At 42.7% G+C, this 21,085-nt stretch overlaps 1 protein-coding gene across 4 annotated transcripts in view; it reads left to right on the forward strand.

The window, feature by feature from the left end:
• RCAN3 (RCAN family member 3) overlaps positions 1 to 17,672 on the forward strand; it is a 40,214-nt gene extending 22,542 nt beyond the window's left edge. Inside the window, exons 3-7 of one of the 4 annotated variants that reach the window (XM_054721010.1) lie at positions 4,056 to 4,229; positions 5,211 to 5,382; positions 8,147 to 8,226; positions 16,587 to 16,738; positions 17,271 to 17,672. In XM_054721010.1, coding sequence (XP_054576985.1) covers positions 4,056 to 4,229; positions 5,211 to 5,382; positions 8,147 to 8,226; positions 16,587 to 16,738; positions 17,271 to 17,343 — 651 coding nt within the window. In that variant the 3' untranslated portion in view covers positions 17,344 to 17,672. Of the gene's footprint in view, positions 1 to 4,055; positions 4,230 to 5,210; positions 5,383 to 8,146; positions 9,760 to 16,586; positions 16,914 to 17,270 lie in introns of those variants that run through there. The other 3 variants (XM_054721011.1, XM_054721013.1, XM_054721012.1) reach the window with 3 other exon arrangements.
• Positions 17,673 to 21,085: the final 3,413 nt, after the last annotated feature.

Raw genomic sequence — 21,085 nt, forward strand, 5'->3', positions numbered from 1 at the left:
TGTGAGATGATTTGTAACGGTCTATTATTGAAGCTACCTTTGGATATAGTATATCTATAGATAATATTAAAAATATGTCTAAATGTGTGATTCTTTGTCCAAAAAATGAGCACGTTCATAAATTAAATGAAGAAATTTTGGATATACTCGATGGAGATTTTCACACTTATTTGAGTGATGATTCCATCGATTCAACAGATGATGCCGAAAAGGAAAATTTTCCCATCGAATTTCTTAATAGTATTACTTCTTCGGGAATGCCATGTCATAAATTAAAATTGAAAGTAGGTGCAATCATCATGCTACTAAGAAATCTTAATAGTAAATGGGGTCTTTGTAAGGGTACTAGGTTTATTATCAAAAGTTTGTGCATAATAATCGAAGCTGAAATATTAACAGGTTCTGTGAAAGGAGAGGTTGTTCTGATTCTAAGAATTTATTGTCCCTGTCTGACACTGGCCTCCCATTTAAATTAATTTGAAGACAGTTTCCTGCGATGCCAGCATTTGCGATGACTATTAATAAATCACAAGGACAAACTCTAGACAGAGTAGGAAGATTCCTACCTGAACTCGTTTTCAGACATAGTCGGTTATATGTTGCTTTCTCTCGAGTTCGAAGAGCGTGTGACATTAAAGTTAAAGTTGTAAATACTTCATCACAAGGGAAATAAGTCAAGCACTCTCAAAGGGTTTTTACTCTTAATGTGGTACACAGGGAGATATTAGAATAAATTTATCAATCATTGTTTTTATCAATGTTTTTATATCATGTTTTTGTTGTTTTTATATCATCTTTGTTGTTATATAATCTTTGTTGTTATATCTTGTTTATTAATCAATTTATATATTTTCATATACATTTTACTAATTTTCTTTCATCTCTGACACTTCTATTATAGAGAAAGGGTGAATAGTGATATTAAAATATTCCTTCTAAGTAATTTCCTTTTAATGTGCACGAATCCGTGCACCAGGCCACTAGTATACTTATAAACATGGTAACTATTAAAACAGAAAAAAATCAGCATGTGCCAGGGGGTAGGGAAGGCTGGGAGAAGGTCAATGGGGAAAAAAAGGAGATATGTGTACTACTATTTGTAATACTTTAAACAATAAAATAAAATTTAAAAAAAAACAAAAAATCAATATTGAATAGGCAGTATTTTATTATTTTTAATTCTTTTTTTCCAATTTTTATTTACATTTTATTTTATTTTATTGTTTAAATTATTACAAATAGTAGTACACATGTCTCCTTTTCATTTTTATGCTTCTTTATGGTGTTGAAGGCAATATAAATGCTATAGGCCAAAGGTTATGGAAGGATTTGAAATTTGTGTGTGCTCTGCTCCCCTCTAGCACTTCTGGGCTTCGTTCTAGAACTTTTACAAGTGCCCAGATGATCAAAGTCACGTTTTGTAATTCATGCCTATAAGTATGTGCTTTTTTCTGGCCAGGAAATCTGTCCCTTTGGCTGTTTAGTCAGCAGTGATGCTAGGAGGACCGGCAGCCTCTGGGTGCTGGAGAGACGGAATTTTCTCTCAGATCCACAGAGAGACAGAGGGTGTGAAAAACCTCTTGCCTGAGGATGCCAGAGGTCATTTCACTGCTACACGGCTTCTTCTCCACAATGAAATTGTGCCTCTTAACGCGCAGGAGTCGGTGGGGGCCCCAGGCTTTTTTAGTCCAAGGCAAAGAAGTACAGCAAAATTGTTTCCATAATTTGTTCCTCAGTGAAATTATTAAACCTCTCCTTCTCTGCCTTGAGGTGGGGAACAGAGAGGAGTTCCAGAAAGGTCCCTCAGCTGCCATCCTCGTCCATTACTCCTTGTAGCCGACCGTCCTGTAAGCCTTTTCCACTCTTCTCCTTCCACGAGTTCAATGAGCCTCTTGCCCAGCTACAGGGTGCTCTTCTTGAACCCCCAAGAAAGTTGTGGGTTACATGTTGTCCTTGCATATTTTAGGTGCAAGTTATTTGTAGTCATTTTTACTGCTGATTTATTATACAGGTGACGTCCGCCGATGGAGGCTAGCAGCTTCTGGTCTATATTTTGCGGAAAACTTATTTTATGTAACAGGAAAAGCCTCAGAGGTTGGTTTTTAGGCTGAATTATACTGAGTGACCCCTGAGAAAGCAGAGTGGCCAGTGGTTTAGATTTTATGGGATGTCCATTATCTTATCAGAAGTACATGTGCAACCATCACCCTTTTCCAGGGCAGTATTAATTTTTCATCATTAGAGAATTCAGAAACTTATAAATGTGAATTATTTATTTCTAAAATAATTCTGGGGAGAAAGCTCATTGGTTTCTGAACTGAATTATGCTTGTCCCGACTTCTTTGTCACAGCAGTCTTCCGCCCATGTCTATGGGTTATGTCCTCTTCTGTGCCTCCGCCAGGCGGTCAGGGACAGCTTAGGAAGGGCAGAGCTGCCAGCTACGGGCTCCTATCTTTTTCCTCAAATAGTTTTGCCTTCACATTAATTTTTCGTGTTTTATGCAGCACCTCACACTAGAAGTCACACATTTTCATAAACCATATTTATGCTATACCAAGGGAAACATGGATGTGAAGGAGGGGGAAAGAACTAAGAAAACTTAAAAAGCTTCATTTTTAAATAAATCTTAGTCAGTTCACGGGTATTGGAATTTAGAAGAGAGAGATCCATATAACCCATTGCTGTCATCTGCTTCTTACATTCAGTCACAGTGTATTTCTGGAATGGTAAAAAAAAAAAAAAAAATTTGTTTTGAAAGGAAAAGGGAAGAAGCATATGATTACCAAGTAGCTGTTGAGTTTGCAAGAGAGCTTGTATTATTGTTTCTATGAAAAATTCATTGCTGTGGGGAATTAGGACTAATTACAGGGTCCTTTTACCCTGGGAAAGGAAGATTGTGTTATGTGCAGAATTACAAAATACTAATCTTTCATAAACCATGCTCCATTAATTCTTCCTTAGTTTCCGCTTTCATTGTGTTCCGTGATCGTGTTTCTTAACTGGCTCATGTGAGAATTTTAATATTTACTTAGTATTCAAAATATGTTGAAAGTAAGCATCTACCAAGCATCTATCAAGAATTAAATGGGCTTTCACAAAATCTCAATTATAATTTTTTTAAAAAGTGATAAAGCCAGCCATCTTTGAAATAGATACAGAGGAAACTAAGAAAAGTGCCTGGAAGTATTACTAATTATTAGTTTTTAATATATTTGCATGTTTAAGAACTGGCATGCTATTTTTAAGTTCTTACTATCTCTATAATGTTATTTATTTGTCCACATTTCGTTAATATGTAGAAATAGTATAGAAAATAAGAATAGGATTGATTGGTACAGCTCCCCTCCCCTTGTAATACATTGGGAATCCAGCCTTAGCACAAGGTCTGTCTGCAGTTGGTTGCCTAATTCCAACAGCATTAGACAAATCATGGTATGGCTTCATAGTGGAATACCATATAGCAGGGAAAAAGGATGACTTACAGTTACACACAACAACAAGGAAGAACTTAGAAACAAACTGTAAAGAAAAACAAGCTATTGAAGAATACATACAACATTACCATATCTCAGGCATACAAATAAATGTAAAACCATAAATTAAAGCAAGGAAGCGATGAGCACAAAACTCCAAAAATGGGTACTTGGAAGGAGGAAAGGAACAAGATGGGGGAAGAAACAGCGGGCACACTGGGGACTTGAAGGCAGGAGGCACGTGCTTGTTCTGAACTTAGACATGCTTGTCATTTTTTTATTCCTTACATGTATTTTATAATGCTTTACATTTATTTTATCATTTGAATCTTCTATACAATATGTAATAAAGTTAATTACTTTTCAAATAAGTGCAATTGCAGAATCTAGCATATGAATAACAGGCTACCTGTTCTTGTATACCTGCAAGAAAAGGATACTTTCCTGAGAGGGGAGGAGGCAAATTATAATGAGTTCCATCCCATTGCTTATGTTTAAGGACTTAAATTTTCTTTTGTTAAAGGGTTTTCTTTTTCCTTTTTCCTTCCATTCTCTCTGCCCTGCTGCTCCTCGATCTGTAGGAGAGGTTTGAAGCGCTTTTCACCATCTATGATGAGCAGGTGACGTTTCAGTTGTTTAAAAGCTTCCGAAGAGTCAGAATAAATTTCAGCAAGCCTGAAGCAGCAGCCAGAGCGCGGATAGAACTCCACGAATCAGACTTCAACGGGAAGAAGCTGAAGCTGTATTTTGCACAGGTACTTCACAGAGCCTCAGACACTGCTCTCGACACCTGTTCTTCTCCATCCAGAAATATTAGCAGTTTTCCACTTCCCATATTCCATCAGAGGTCTTGGAAATGAACAGTCCCAGTCAGCAAATAATGTCAAAATATCATCTCCTTTATTATACAGATGCATAAATTTATGTATTCAGCGTATTTACCCTCCTAACTTTGTTTTGCTTAGATTAGCAGTTATAAAGGAATTCATTGTAAGCTTTTCTCAATGGGCGTTTCATGAGGGAAATGTGAGAAAATATCTGAAATCATTTCTGGGTTCTGTAATTTCTATGAGATACCCCATTGAAAATGGCTGCTGGCCTACGGGATGACCAGGGAGGTGCTGTAGCTGTACCACAGGCTGTCTTAGACTGTGAAATGGCAGAGCATCTTGGAGGTTACCGAGAATGGGCTATCCTCATTCTGTTTACTGATGTGACTCTGAGGAACCAATGTCTTCTTAGAAGAATTGGTGAAATGAAGGCTGATGTACTATGTGCACTGTTTTATTTTCAACAAAGTATTTTTTTTCTTGGTCTTAGCTTTCAAATTTAAAAAAAAAAAAAAAAGAGAGAGGTTTGTTATCTCACACTCCAAATGCAATTCTAAATGAAAGCTGCCTGGACATTTCTTGGTGGAGCTGATTGAGATGGAGACAAATAACCTAATCTCTTCCAAAATTGGAATTTAGTGCTTACTACCGTTCATTATTCGTTCATCTATCCACCAATTTATTTTTTATTCAACTGTTAATTTATTGAGCACCTGATTGATGTAGGCTCTGTTCTGTGCACCGAGTCTTCAGTGGTGAACCAGACAGACCAAGACCCAGTCACTGGGAGATGCAGACTGTCAAAGGGGAATTTTTCACTTTCTCCAAAGAGATGTAGTAATTAATATAAAGATGAAAATGAAAAAATAGGCCAGTCCCAGACGTGGAGTATCTTCTTCCCTGCAGGTTCAGGTGGCCCGTGAAACACGAGACAAGTCGTATCTACAGCCGCCCCAGCCGGTCAAGCAGTTCCTCATCTCCCCTCCCGCGTCTCCTCCGGTGGGGTGGAAGCAGGGGGACGACGCAATGCCGCTTTTAAATTACGATTTACTCTGCGCTGTTTCCAAACTGGGACCAGGTAACAAACATCCATCTTTCCTGTTTTTTTTTCCAAAGGCACTTGTACTAAAGACCATATTCAGTAATTTGCATTCTAGCCAACTATTGGCAACCTGATCAGAGGGAAGGATAAAGTCACACAAGCCCGGCTTCACTAGCATTTGCTAACTTTGTGATCTTGAGCAATTTGCTGAGCCTCCCATCTCCTCAGCCTCTGTTTTTCTCATCTATAAAATAGGGACCATAACCGCTCCCTTTCAGGGTGGTTATAGGGCTAAATGATATATGCATGGTACTCAATAAATCTAACTGCGATTTTTACTGCTACAAATTCTACTGGTACCTCACGGGCAGTTAGTGAATATCAGTTGCTCTCTCCCCAGCTCCGTCAGAGTATCAGGCAGACAGCTTCTCCATTGACTAGTATTTGAAGGAATTAATGGCGATACTATATCATCCCTTCCAAATTCTTCTTCTTATTTATTTTCCTTTCTTCTTTTCCTTCTCTTTTCTTTTTTTTCCCCATCCCTTTAAAATAATATAAGAAATCAACCGAAACCAGTTTGGCTCAGTGGATAGAGCGTCGGCCTGCGGACTCAAGGGTCCCAGGTTCGATTCCGGGCAAGGGCATGTACCTTGGTTGTAGGCACATCCCTAGTAGGTGGTGTGCAAGAGGCAGCTGATCAATGTTTCTCTCTCATCGATGTTTCTAACTCTATCCCTCTCTCTTCCTCTCTGTAAAAAAATCAATAAAATATATTTAAAAAAATAAAAATAAAATAATATAAGAAATCAATGCCATCCTAGCTGGTTTGGCTTAGTGGGTAGAGCGTTGGCCTACGGACTGAAGGGTCCCAGGTTCGATTCTGGTCAGGGGCACATACCTGGGTTATGGGCTTGATCCCCAGTGGGGGGCATGCAGGAGGCAGCCAGTCAATGATTCTCTCTCATTATTGATGTTTCTATCTCTCTCCCTCTCCCTTCCTCTCTCAAATCAATAAAAAAAATTTTTTTAAAAGAAAAAGAAAGGGGGGTGGGATGGAAATGGGGGGACGAGGACAAATATGTGATACCTTAATCAATAAAGAAATTAAAAATAAATAAATAAATAAATAAATAAAAAAAAAAAGAAAAAGAAAAAGAAATCAATGCCATTCATTGCTGGTTCAGACTAGATGTCCGCCTAAGACAATGTTATGTCTGTCGTAGGGGATACAAGGGTCATTTTGAGGGGAAATGGCTTTGTTTTGTTTTAGACATTAGAGCCGGATCATGTCTGAGGTCCTATAATAAAGAGATTGCCCATTCTGGCCGGAACATTACAAATGTCTCCCAAGGGAAAACCGAAACCATTCTGAAGTTGAGATTCACTTGTTCTGTTCATAGAATAGTAATTAGCATTTTAACTCCCAGACCTCAGCGTTCCTTACTCACTTCTTTCTTCTTTTTTTTTTAAATCCTCATCCGAGGATATTTTTCCATTGATTTTTAGAGAGAGTTGTGGGAGAGGGAAAGACAGAGAGAAATATTAATGTGAGAGAAACACATCAATTGGTTGCCTCCTGCACGAGCCCTGACCATGGCCCAGGCCAGGGAGGAGCCTGCAACCAAAGTATGTGCCCTTAAACGGAATTGAACCTGGGACCCTTCAGTCCACAGGCTGTCACTCTATCCACTGAGCAAAACTGGCTAAGGCTTTTTTTTTTTTTTTAAGTTTTTTTAAATTGATTTTTAGAGAGAGTGGTAGGGAGAGGGATAGAGAAAGAGAAAAACATTGATGTTAGAGCAAAACATTGATCAGCTGCCTCCTGCATGCCCCTTACCAAGAACTGAGCCTGAGAACCAGGCATGTGCCCTGACCAGGAATTGAACAGGCAACCTTTCAGTGCACAAGGCAACGCCCACCCAACTGAGCCACGCTGGCTGGGGCGTTGAAACAGCAAAACTTCATAAGAACCTTAAAGTAACAAAGCTCTAATGCCTAAACAAGATAAAGTACTCTGACATAGGATTTATTTTTTTAATACATTTTTTATTAATTTCAGAGAGGAAGGGATGGGGGAGAAAGAAATAGAAACATCCTATCTAATAAAGAGGGGATATGCAATTGACCCTGACACCATCGCAAAGATGGGGCGCCCACAGCCAAGAAGGAGGGCATATGCTAATTGACTGTCACGCCCTCAAAGATGGCGGTGCCCACAGCCACAGGATGGCAGCGCCTAATCCCCTCAGCCTGGCTGGGGCGGCACGCGAGCCCGGCTGCTCCACGTGCCTGCCCCCACAGTCCCCCAGTGCCCTCATCCCCCCAGCCGCCCAGGGCAGGCCCGAGGCTCAGGTAACCAGAGCCGGCTGAGGCTTGCACTACCAGCAGTGGCAGCAACAGAGGTGTGATGGGGCATCGCCTTCCCCTGATCTCCGGGTCGCCTCCCACCCCTGAGGGCTCCCAGACTGTGAGAGGGGGCTGGCCGAGCTGAGGGACACCCCCCTCCAGTGCATGAATTTTCATGCACCAGGCCTCTAGTCAGTGATAAGAGAGAATCATTGATTGGCTGCCTCCTGCACACCCCACACTGGGGATCGAGCCCGCAACCTGGGCATGTGCCCTGACTGGTAATTGAACCATGACCTCCTGGTTCATATGTCGATGCTCAACCACTGAGCCATGGTGACTGGGCTGACATAGGATTTAGAGATTTAAAAACCAATAATCAATTAAAATGTGAGTAGAACAAGAAGTTTCAAGAGACAAAGCCCTTCTTTTTTGTTGTTTACCTTCACAGGAGAGAAATACGAACTTCACGCAGGAACTGAGTCCACACCCAGCGTGGTGGTTCACGTCTGTGAAAGTGAAACGGAAGAGGTAGAGGAAACAAAAAACCCCAAACAGAAAATTACCCAGACCAGGCGCCCTGAACCTCCAGCCACAGCACTGAGCGAGCCCCAGACCTTCGACTGTGCCCCGTGAGGCCTGATTGTGGCACGAGGCAGCTGCCATCGTGGGTGCTGGTCGTGGAAACGGTGCCCCCTGCTGGGGCACTGCTGCTCGTGGTGTAGGTGAGGTGAGCAGGGCATGAGACGCAGTGTGTTCACCAAGCCTGCGCCGTGGACATGGCAGTCTAGAGTAGAGGCTGATACTCTGAGAAGCGCTGTAAGGATTAGCCCCCAACATGCAGCATCTCTTGACCACTTTGAACAGTAGCAAATTAGGAACACGGCTCCCTCCAGGAATGTTCCTTTCCCTGATTCTGTGTAGCATGGAGTACCCCAAAACTAAAGCTATAGCCACCGAGTGCAGTCCCATTTTTATGAATTTAAAAGTAGTCTTACAGTTTTAATAATCTAGTGTGGGTATTTTTGTACTGGTATAACAGCTTCTAACTAAATCTCTTGATCAAAGCTTAATTACTATTCAGTATACCTGAAATTTTTTGCACGTAAAGAAACCTGAAGTATAGAATAATTCGTAGAAAATCATTTTTCTCTAGTATTTTGTTTTCTTTAACTTTGGGGAAGAAATGCCAAATTCACTTTGACTATCAGAATCGAATGGCACAAATCCATGTGCATACTGTTCTCTGACTTGGAAAGCGATGCACACACAACTGTCCTCGTGTGTGGTCCCTCCCAGAGAAAGAGCTGCTGCTTTGGATGGGGGCGTCACCGGGGAGCTTGCCTGGTTATGACTCAGGTGGCTGCTGCAGTCTGCCGCTTGTGACCGTGTTCTAGCCTGTAGCATCCCAAACTGCTCCCAGCCACCTGCTAAGCTTTCCTGTGCTATACATATTTGTGTGTCACTCGTAGACTTTAAATTAGAAAAGGAAATGGTAAGATTCTATCTAATAAAAGAGTAATATGCAAATTGACCGTACCTCGGCTATACCCGTAAGCCACGCCCACCAGCCAATCAGGAGTGAGTATGCAAATTAATCCAACCAAGATGGCTGCGACCACAGAGCGAACAGGAGGCTTGGGTTTCCCTGGCAATGGAGGAAGCCAAGCTTCCTGCACACACTGGCCAGCCCAGGCCTCCGCTCAAGGCTACAAAGTTTCAATTATAAAGATAAATAAACCCCAGATACCAGGGCCTCCGCTTGGGTCGCCAGGGGGCGTGGCCGGCCTGCAAACCACCACAGGCCCCTCGCCCAGGCCTCCCCATGCCCCAAGGGAACCCCCATCCTGATCCAGAACACCCTTCAGAGCAAACCAGCTAGCCCCCAACCATGCAGCAGGTCTCTATCCTATCTAATAAGAGAGTAATATGCAAATTGACTGTCACTCCAACACACAAGATGACTGCCCCCATGTGGTCAAAGATGGCTTCCCCCATGTGGACACAAGATGGCCAGCAGGGGAGGTCAGTTGGGAGGGATCAGGCCAGCAGGGGAGGGCAGTTGTGGGGGATCAGGCCAGCAGGGGAGGGCAGTTGGGAGGGACCAGGCCTTCAAGGGAGGGCAGTTGGGGGCGATGAAGCCTGCAGGGGAGGGCAGTTAGGGGTGACCAGGCTGGCAGAGGAGGGAAGTTGGGGGCGACTGGGCCTGCAGGGAAGGGCAGTTGGGGAGGACCCAGGCCTGCAGGGGAAAGCAGTTGGGGGGACCAGGCCTGCAGGGGAGGGCAGTTAGGGGTGACCAGGCCTGCAGGGGAGGGCAGTTAGGGGCAAACAGGCTGGCAGAGGAGCAATTAGGCATCAATCAGGCTGGCAGGGGAGTGGTTAGGGGGTGATCAGGCTGGCAGGCACAAGTGGTTAGGAGCAATCAGGAAGGGAGGCAGGCAAGCAGTTGGGAGCCAGCAGTCCTGGATTGTGAGAGGGATGTCCGGGCCTAAACGGGCTGTTGGACATCCCTCGAGGGGTCCCAGATTGGAGAGGGTGCAGGCTGGGCTGAGGGACACCCCCCCCCCATGCACGAATTTCATGCACTGGGCCTCTAGTTTTCTTATAAACCATTTTAAAAGTGTCCATTTAACCATTTTTCATCTTGAAAGAAAAGTCACCCTTATTCCTTTTCCATGAATTAGGGAAAGATGGGGAGATCATTTTGGTAGTCAGACTTTCTCCTTTGGTGAGATTTTTTTTTACAGTAGGCATTTTTCCCTAAAATAGAATTGTTTCTCACTTACGTTTCAGAGTGAATAGTTGAACCTCCTAAAGTAGAAGCAAGAATCTTTTTAATTTTGAAGGTCTTTCAGACTTTCAAGTCCTTTTTATAGAAAAGTCTCATAACAAAATGTTTTGCTCTGCTGATTCTCTGCTCACACAGCTGTTTTATTTATATGGCAAATGTCTGGAGTGCCTGGTCTGTATGTAAAGGGGGTTGCACATCTGAGTTTGGACTAATACAATGTGGCTACCACTATAAAAGAGAGAAAATGCAGGCCATGATATCTGTAAAATTTTGGTAACATGTTTTTGTGGTTTAGATGTTCTTATTGTAGACTTTATTTCTGAGGACTTAAACTATATTGCAAAAAAAGTTTTGTATGTTTTCCTTGCCCTGAAATACTCTGAGGTGATAAACTCTTCTATTTGTATGTATCTACCACTGCTAAGCCTCAGTGTAAATTCAGTTCAGATTTTTTGTGATTCCATAAGTAATTTATTAAATTCAGATCACCATTTGGCAGTCCATCATTGCAACATGGACCCTGCAAGCCAAGAAATGTATGCATTTTCAACAGTTGGGGATTTTTAAATTTCCTTTTAGTTATATTTATTCACTGTAATTTTCTAAGTGACCAAAATCCATGTTTTATTATTTTGCTTGGTTCTCATTCTCTATCTTCCAGTTAAGAAAGAGTATTGTGTCCTTAACATAGAGAACTGTTTACAAAGTCAAGCAGTGTTGCCCTGGCCAGTGTTGCTCAGTGGTTAGATTATCAGTCTGTGCACCGTAGTGTCTAGAGTTTGATTCCCAGTCAAGGGTGCGTACCTGCATTGCAGGTTCGATCTCCAGCCCAGTCAGGGCAGGTGCAGGAGGCAACCAATCGATATGTTTCTCTCACATCAATGTTTCTCTTTCTCTCTCTCCCTCTCTCTCCCCCTCTCTTCCTTCCATTCTCTCTAAAAATCAGTGGAAAAAAATATCGAAGCAGTGTTAGCCTGGCCAGATAGCTCAGTTGGTTAGAGCATCACCCCAGTATGCCAAGGTTGTAAGTTCAATCCCTGGTCAGGGCACACACAAGAATTAGCCAATGAATGCATACATAAGTGGAACAACAAATCAAAAGTCAAGTAGTGCAAATTACCCCAAATTTTTGTTCTCCATTCTTTCTTTCTTTCTTTGAGAGAGAGCATTAAATAAATTGAAGAAAATCTTAAACTAAAATTAAATATACATATATAATTATTTAATACTAGAGGCCCGTTGCAGAAGATTCCTGCAAGAATAGGCCTTCCTGCAGCCAGAGCGAAGCAGAGAAGGGAGCAAAGCCTGCCTCGGCTTCGCTCCTGTCTTTGCTGCCTCGCTCCCTCCTGTCTCCACTGCCTCACTCCCTTCTCCCCTGCTTCACTCCCTTTTGCGGCACTTGCTTTGCTCCCTTCTGCAGCACTTGGCTTCCTTCTATGCTGTCTTCAATCTTTGCTCCGTGCCTGTGTATGCAAATTAACCGTCATCTTTGTTGGGTTAATTTGCATACTCACTCCTGATTGGCTGGTGGGCGTAGCAGAGAGACAGTCAATTTGCATGTTTCTCTTTTATTAGTGTAGATATATTTAACTTTTCTGAATGGGGAAATTAATATTTTCATTCTTTCTAATATAGTATTTCCATAAGATGAACTCTAAAAGAAAAACTAGTAAATGCTCATTAACTTTTTAACATGATGAAATCAACCAGGATCTCCATGGAAAAAAATAGCCAAGGTGTTCTGGTCTCCATTCTTTTGACTATTTTATGTCCAGTTCATGTAACCATTTTGCAAGCAATGAGTCTCTGTATCTTTTTTTTTTTTTTTTAGTTCCTTTAAATAAGTTTATCTGCATCTTTTCTTCTTTGAAATTGAGTTATTTAGATTTAACTATGATAGTATAATAGCCATGTTTTCTTCAGAAGTCATAACCTCTTCTTGGGAGTCCATCATTTAGATAATGTGAGGTAAGAACATGAGGCTTTCGTCAGGAAAAAGCATGCATGAGGGGTAAGAAGCTCGTAACTGTAGGACAGCCAATAGGGCCTGTGGACCATTGGCTCTTAGTTCCAGGTCCTCTCAGCATACCCACCTGATGAAATCGGAAATAAACCTTTTAAAGAGCATACGAGTTGCCCAGCTGGCGTGGCTCAGTGTTTGAGCACCAACCTATGAACTAGGAGGTCATGGTTGATTACCGGTCAGGCATGTGCCCAGGTTGTGGGCTCAATCCCCAGTAGGGGGCATGCAGGAGGCAGCCAATCAATGTTTCACTATCATCGATGTTTGTCTTCTCTCCCATTTCCTTCCTCTCTCTCTAAAAAATCAATAAAAACTTATTTTTTAAAACATAAAAATAAAGTAACATCTCTAATTAAAAAAGAGAATGGAGATCGGGGGCCCCCGTAGGGCTGTTTGAGGATCAAATCAGATAACTGCTAGTGAGTTGCACACGTAAGAATGTCTGGTACGTACCAGAAACAGCCTATGAGCACTGAACGCATTAGATAAAATTTTCAAATGTCAAACGGAAGGATTTAGGTGGAACGGTTGGCATGAGAAGGCCCTGCCCCAGCATGGTTGGGCCTGTGGCATGACATAGGCTCATTCACGTGTCTCAGTCCTTTGTAGCCTCTCCCTCCTCCCGCACACCAGCCAGCCTTCTCTTTGGCGTGTGTCTTGCCTTTATCTTCCATAAGTCTTGTGACTGGAAAATTCCAGCTGAAGGTCATTGAGCCAGTGACTGTTCACCTGGTGTGGTGATTACGGGGAACCAAAGGGAGGAGGGTCAGGATGTACAGACCAACACTGGACAGTTGTGTGAGGAACCAGCGACCACTAAACACACGGTGCACAGACTCATCCATCGTTCCCAGGGCTGGGCTGGAAGTCCGTCCTTGAGCATCCACAGAGACCAGCATTTCTTGGAGGGAGTGTATGTTGTACGGGTGAAGATTCTCACCAGCACTTCAGAGTTCTCTTACGCTACTTTTATTATGTTACTTAAATGTAGCTTAAAATTAGGCAGAAATACCTTGTGCTGATAACTCTTACAACTACAAAAACAAAACATCCACAAATTAAGCATAAAGTACACAACACTAACATTCAAAATGAAATGTATTGGTATAATATCTGGCTGAAACCAAATTGCAGTTTGCCTTATGAATAGAGGAGTGACTGCCCTGAGTAGCCACTTTCCGTGTCTGTTGGGTCTGGATTATAATTATCACTGAGAAATGTAGGTAGGTACATTCTAGTGGTTAAGAATGTGGGCTCAGAAGTCAGACTGCCTGAGTCTTCCTTAACCAGCTTTTTGACCTTGGAAAAGTTACTCAATCTAAGTCCTCATCTGTACAATGGCGATAAGAATGTTTTCAAAGGAATGCTGGGAAGATTAAATGAGTTAGGACAGTGCTTAAAGCATTGCCTGACGCGCACAGTGATAGCTGGTGGTAATGTCATTTCCTGCTGAGAACCAATGACGTCCGTTCTCCTTGTCTCTGTAAACTGCTGCGAGGGGCTGGTTAGTGACATTTGTCAGATGTCATCATGAGGCCTTCCCGTGGGGGAAATCATTCTTAGCTTATGCAGCCCACTTCAGTGCATTTATCAGTGGCCCTTGACTGCCGTGCACCACCAATAGGAAAGGCCCCGTGTTCAGAAACCACTTGGCAGGGGTTCTTCATTAGGTGGCCACCCAGATCCTCCCGGCCATGCTTTTTTCTTGTTTCACACATACACACACAGGTACGTGTGCATATCATTCAAGCAATTTCAGATTGTTTCCTAAGTGCAAGCACAAAGTTTCAAACTTTTTCATAGACACGGACAACAGTGTGGGGATGAGGTGGAGAGGGGAGTGGGGGAGAGTATAGGGGAGATACATGGTGATGGAAGGAGACTGACTTGGGGTGCTGAATGATGTGCGGTGGAATTGTGCACCTGAAACCTGTATGATTTTGTTAATCAGTATCACCCCGATAAATTCAATTTAAAAAGAGCTTTTACATAAGAAACAGATTTTTTCCCCAGAACCACTGCCCAGAGTCAGACAGAAAGACTATAGCAGTTTCACTATTTCATTTCTATTTTCTTCAAAACTTTTCAGTTTCCTTTCTTTTGCCTTGCCTTCAAAATCTCATCGCTAGCACTTTTTCCAGTTGATGTACCTGTCTCTCTTATTCTCATTGGGTCCCGAAGACCAGAATTGGTTCTGGTGAAGCTCCGTGAACTTGATTTCACCTTGACCTTGGTTCTGCTTTTATGGAAGCTCTAATTTATTGCACAAGCTTCTTGCTTTTTAGTGGCATTTCTTTTTGCATTAAGTCGCTCACTTTTTCTAATATCCAATCTACTGTGTCATTAAAATCTTGGTTATAGATTAGAATTCATTTATTTATTTTTTAAACAAATCTTTATTGTTCAGATTATTACAGGTGTTCCTCTTTTTTTTTCCCCCCATAGCTCCCCTCCACCTGATTCCCCACCCCACCCCATGCCCTTACCCCCCGCCACTGTCCTCATCCATAGGTGTAAGACTTTTGTCCAATCTCTTCCCACACCCCTCAGACCCCCTTCCCCCTGAGAATTGTCAGTCCACTCCCTTTCTATGTCCCTGATTCCATTATATTCACCAGTCCATTCTGTTCTTCAGACTTTTTATTCACTTGATTTTTAGATTCACTTGTTGGTAGGTATGTATTTGATGTCTTTTTGTTGTTCATAATTTTTATCTTTACCTTTTTCTTCTTCTTCCTCTTCTTAAAGAATACCCTTCAGCATTTCATATAATCCTGGTTTGGTGGTGATGAACTCCTTTAGCTTTTTCTTGTCTGTGAAGCTCTTTATCTGACCTTCAATTCTGAATGATAGCTTTGCTGGGTAGAGTAATCTTGGTTGTAGGTTCTTGCTATTCATCACTTTGAATATTTCTTGCCTAGAATTCATTTATAACTGAGAACTATTGATAATGCTAGTATTTCCATAATTCTCCTTTTCTTACATTTTTATATTTGTGTACATGGAGGCTAAGCAGTATTATCAGTGATAATAAAACAGCTATAATAACAGCTATATAACTTTGTCATATAAAGTAAAAAGATGTGGTCCAGCTGGCTTGGCTCAGTAGTTGAGCATCTACCTATGAACCAGGTGGTCATGGTTCGATTCCCGGTCAGGGCATGTGCCAGGGTTGCAGGCTCTATCCCCAGTGTGGGCGTGTGGGAGGCAGCCCATCGATGATTCTCTCTCTTCATTGATGTTTATCCTTCTCTCTCTCTCTCTCTCTCTCTCTCTCTCTCTCTCTCTCTCTCTCTCTCTCTCCCTCTCTCCCTCCCCCTTCCTCTGAAATCGATAAAAATATTTTTTTAAAAAAAGGTAAAAATATTTGATTTCTCAGAATCTCAATCACAGAGCTGAAGGTGACCTTGGGAATCATAGTCCAGTCCTCATGGCGCACAGATTAGAAAACAGGTGATGTGACTTGTTTGGAAACCCACAGAAAGGCAGCTCAGGGACTAGAGTTGGCATTCCCAACTCCCAGGCCCGTGTTCTTTCTACTTTTTCTTTCATTAGCCCCTTAAAGAAACTCGGAGGCAGTGAATCCATGTCATACAAAAAAAGGGGGGGGGAGGGGCATTTCCCTCTAATGGGATACAGTGAATAAGGCAATGAAAAATCATAGGTAATGAAGTCAGTAACTTATTAATTGTAATTAATAAACTGGATGTTCCATATTTTGTTTTTGCTGTTATTGTACCACTAGTATTGGAATGTACTTTTTAATAGTGTGACCTTGGTGGCCAGCAATTGCATTGACTTGTATGTGGGCTTTCCCAGATTTTGGTAGTGATACGATTAAAATGTGGTCACACTTGAGATGTGCCTCCAGTGAAGCCGAATGAGATCAGCGTGATTAGGAATGAGTCTGCGGTGGATGGACACTCTGGGTGCTGGTAAGACGGAGCCCTGTGAAAGACTGACAACTGACTGCGCTCCATACTTTATATAGACGTTTACGGACCAAGGCTTTACTTTTAAAGGGGGAACCAAGCATAATGAAGCCATGGAAAATGTATGAAGTTCTTTGTGTGTCAGGTTCACCGTCTGCCGGACATGATCTTTTTCTCCAGAGCTGTGTACTGCGTAGCTGTCACAGGTGAACTTGGTCAGTCCTCCCTTCCCACTCCTGGCTCCTTTTCACACAGCTGCATTGGCATCTTCCTGTACGAAAGGAAACATTACCTGTAGTAAGTTTGCCCGTATCTATGTATATAAAAGGCTAATATGAAAGCGTCCCTCAGCAGTTCGACCCAGAGAACAGGAGTTCAATCACTCGCTATGCCGTGCGCTGACCGCCAGGTGGCGGCACGGAACATGGTGGGTGACCATCCTCGGTGGGGTGCTGAGGGAGTGAGGGAAGGAGGAGGCGGGGAGGTGGGGAGGCTGGGGGGATAGGCAGGGCGGGGACCGTGGGTGGCAAGGGATGTAGAAGGCGGGGAGGCAGGGAAACTGATAGGCCCTGATCGCGGGCCAGGCCTGGGGACCCTAGTAAAGAAATAAAAGACTTGGGGAAATAGTTGCCTCCTAGCTGGGGAGCTGAGTCCATGTGGTAGAAACTCACTGTTAGAAAGTTAAGTAGGTTTAAAGAATAAGACGTATGAACCTGTCCCACAGTTTGATACATGCTCAGTTGTTTTCTGAACTCCCCTTGGAGTGTGGGTCAGCCTGATCATCTCCAACTGCCTTTGTTTTCTCTAACCATGAATCGGGAAATGTTAGTAATGTGAAGAGTGTTGTTATTATTACCAAATATACAAGCAACAAAACAACCGAAAATTGCAACAACTGCTAGTTTCACTGACAGAAAAGATGATAAAAACGGTCATGTTCAAAATAGAAGTTTCCCGGCAAGATTAAGAAGAATCATCTTGGGTTGAGTCAAAGCATCTCTGCGCATTTAAACCAGGTCTATTGGCCCGACTGACGTGGCTCAGTGGCTGGGCGTCCCTATGAACCAGGAGGTCACAGTTCGATTCCTGGTCGGGGCATATTCCCAGGTTGTGGGCTCGATCCCCATTGGGGGACTTGCAGGAGACAGCCAATCGATGATTCTCTCTCACTGATGTTTCTATCTCTCTCTCCCTCTCCCTTCCTCTCTGAAATCAATAAAAATATATTTTGAAAAAATTAAGCAGGGTCTAGTGTAAACATACATTTCCCTTTGAAACAAAATCCCGCCCTGTAAACACACAGCTTTGACCGAATGTTCATTCTTGTCATACGGCAGGTTTCTGTCATTGCAGATGATGTGTGTTTTTCGGTATTGTTTTCTGTGTAGTCCCAATCTTCCTAACTCAAACTGGGCCCGGAGGAGAGATCAAGGTGGCTAACCCTGTTACTGTGCCATACATTCTTCCCGCGGCTCCTCAGCCCGAAGCGGGTTCCCTGGGAGTGGGGTTTACATTCCTGCGGTATTGTGCAAATCCTCCGAGTTAAAGAAAAGCTCCTCCGTCGTTCTGTCGTGATGGAACCCGGGAGCTGAACTTACCATTTCGTCTGAACGTGTTTGTGATCTTGTGTTCTATTTTTGGGCACGTTACCTTGCTGGTACTATAAACTCTAGTAAATATTCATTGAACTTCAAAAAACTGGTCAGTCATTTACACACAAGTGCTCCATATTTTTGTGCGCTTGAAGTGGCCAGTTGAAGTGGTCCATTGTTTGTGGTAGTTCGTGTCTTGTCAGCTTGGGCTGTCCTGTACTTTGAGGACATTTAAACATTCCTTGTCCTGTCAAGGTGACAAAAGCAGACTGTAATTGTTCTGAAGTCTATGATTAATCGTAACAAGTTTTGTTTTTAAAGCTAATAAAAATAAAGTTAGTGGTTGTTTTTTAAATCAAGCCGTCGAATTGAGTTCTTTGTGTGTAGAATTATTCATCAGTATCACTTATATTTAGGTAATAACACAAAAAAGACAGAAAGCGAAGTTACGTTTGTTGAACCAGATTCCAGTTGAACTTGAATGCTGTGTCCCGAGGTTAAAGGTGTTGACTCACTGCCAGCCCTGGAAGTAACCACCGTGGTTCGTTCTTCACCAGGAAAAGTTTTTAACCCTGGTCTGCTCCTCGGTTAAAAGTAATTTATTCCTATTAAAGGCTTATCTCCTGTCTGGGTTAAAAGAAAAAAATCTCCAAGTCAAAATATTGAAGCTAGAAATGACTACCATCGAGGTTACCTAGTGCACTGGGGTTTTTGCACCTGTTTTTAAGCCATCCTGTGAAACCTTACAGATAAGCCCAATGTGAAACTGATTGCAAGACAAAAGGGGGGTTTGGGGGGTAAACAGCTCCTTTTGAAAGGGTGCGGGGAGTGGGGACTGAGATCCAACCCCTGTGAGATCTCAGCAGAACAGTTCAAATCACTCCCCGTCTCCAAACCCCCACTCACACCTTCACAAGTAAGTGGCTCGAGAGGCATGGGCACATTCACATACATATCTGGATGGTAGCCCACCACCACCCCGCCCCCCCATTCCCAGATTAGAATCTAGAGCTTCCAGGCTACTGGGGCTGTGCTCACCTGCTCCACTTTATTTTTGTTATGCATATGGCCTTAGAATAAGATTTCACCTAAGCTAAGGATTTCTTGGCTAAAACAGCAAATTGGGAAACCACGGCAAGTATCCTAAAGATAAAGCAATTTTTTAAATGCAGAATAGAAAATATAAGAATAAAGGTTTAAGTAATTTGCTGCCTAAAAAAAAAAACTGACTTAAAAGTTAAACTCAGCAATGTATGTATCAGAGATTCTGTTATCACCAAGAAACAAGTTAAAATATGGCTCTAACCTAGAAGGAGGAGAAGTTTAAATTCTGCAGCCCATAGGAAAGAGCTCAAATCTTGCCAGACTTCCCCCCTGGTCTTCGGAGGCACAGGAGGGGTGACTATAAGTCATGTGTAGGTTAGGTGTTCAGAGCGTCACAAAGGATGTTATTTGGGAAAAGTTTGTGGTCCAAGATGTTTGGAAAAATTAAACTGTTTCTACATTGCAGTGCTTAGAAGGGGACCAGAGTTTTTGGGGGTATAGTGATTTTTAAAGTGGTATTTAAGAAAAGACTCAGAAAAGCCCCGGCCGGGTAGCTCAGTTGCTTAGAGCATTGTCCCAATATGCTAAGGTTGCTGGTTTAATCCCTGGTCAGGGCACATACAAGAATCAACCAATGAATGCATAAAATAAGTGGAACAATAGATCAATGTCTCTCTCTCTCTCTCCTCTCTCTCTCTCTCTTCCTCTCTCTCTCTCTCTCTCTCTCTCTCTCTCTCTCTCTCTCTCTCTCTCTCTCTCTCTCTCTCTCTCTCTCTCTTCCTGTCTTCCCCCTCCCACCCCCCGACTCTAAAATCAGTCAGTATTTCTTTTTAAGTGACATAAAAATGAGGAAGTTGTCAGGTAATTACCTGGACTGGCTGTTAAGAGGGAAGTTACTATGTCAACCAGACTTCCCAGGGAGATGGAAGAGGCCTCAGAGACCAAACAGTCCAACCTGCCACTTTTCAGATGAGAAAGCAGAGGCCCGGGGAGATGAATGGCTTTCTGTGGTTACACACACCTGGCTCAGCCTCCTGCTCTCTGCTTCCTGAATCTCCATCGGGCAGATGTGCCTGGAGGCAAAATGGGAATTAACTCCAAAGCAGGACCATGGCCCGCGGAAGGGGTGCTGCCTCCTCTGGATCTCGTCTCTGGGTGCCATGTGCTTATCTGGGGAACAGCCACGGGAAAAGTCACACTGTGTGCTGTAGATATTTAAGACCTCTGACTTCTTTCGGCCTTTGCTCTTCTCTCCACCCCCTTGGCTGAGAGGCAAGGAATTTATTTCAAAATCAGTTGGCCTAGATATGTTTATTTCCTCTTTTTTTTTGGGGGGGGGGGGCGCTATATTAATCAATGTGGACTTGGATTTCTCTGGATTCATGAGTCTCTCTGCCTCATCTCCTTCCTGAAATTGCATTCTAGTCCTACATGACATTTGTCTGGTTTCCCCAGCAACCACCTCAAAAGCCATCAACAGCAGATTAAGGTTTGGAGGGGAGAAGTGAGAGACTGCACAGTCCTGGCCAGGAGACAAAAACCCAGGTGCTCAGAGGCTGGTCTGCAGCAGCATCCTCTGCTCACAGGAAAGAGAAACACCCTCTGTATTTTCTGTGTGGAAAAAGCTGCGTCTGTGTTTCTGTGATTTTTAAATCTCCCAGCATCTAAGACTCCATATGGTATATGTGAAACAGGCATGGTTTGTTGGGCAATTTCATAAGCAATTTTCATTGCTTCGTGAAACTGTTTTATATAAACATTATCATCTTTACAAAAAAAGAACATGGAAAACCACTACACTTTATGTATATTGCACCAAATTCCCTTCAAATCTTAAATACATTTTATGTAGTTGTCAGAGTCTGCACATGCCATTTCCACGTTCTGTTTATACACCCCTATTTACACACCCCTATTTATAACCGTGTGGAAAAGCACGCTCTTGTGTCTTCTCTACTCACAATACCCTGCTTTACTTCTGACACTCTGGTCACCAAATGTGAGGGGA

The sequence above is a fragment of the Eptesicus fuscus genome, chromosome 9, assembly GCF_027574615.1.
Source record: "Eptesicus fuscus isolate TK198812 chromosome 9, DD_ASM_mEF_20220401, whole genome shotgun sequence".
NCBI lineage: Eukaryota > Metazoa > Chordata > Mammalia > Chiroptera > Vespertilionidae > Eptesicus > Eptesicus fuscus.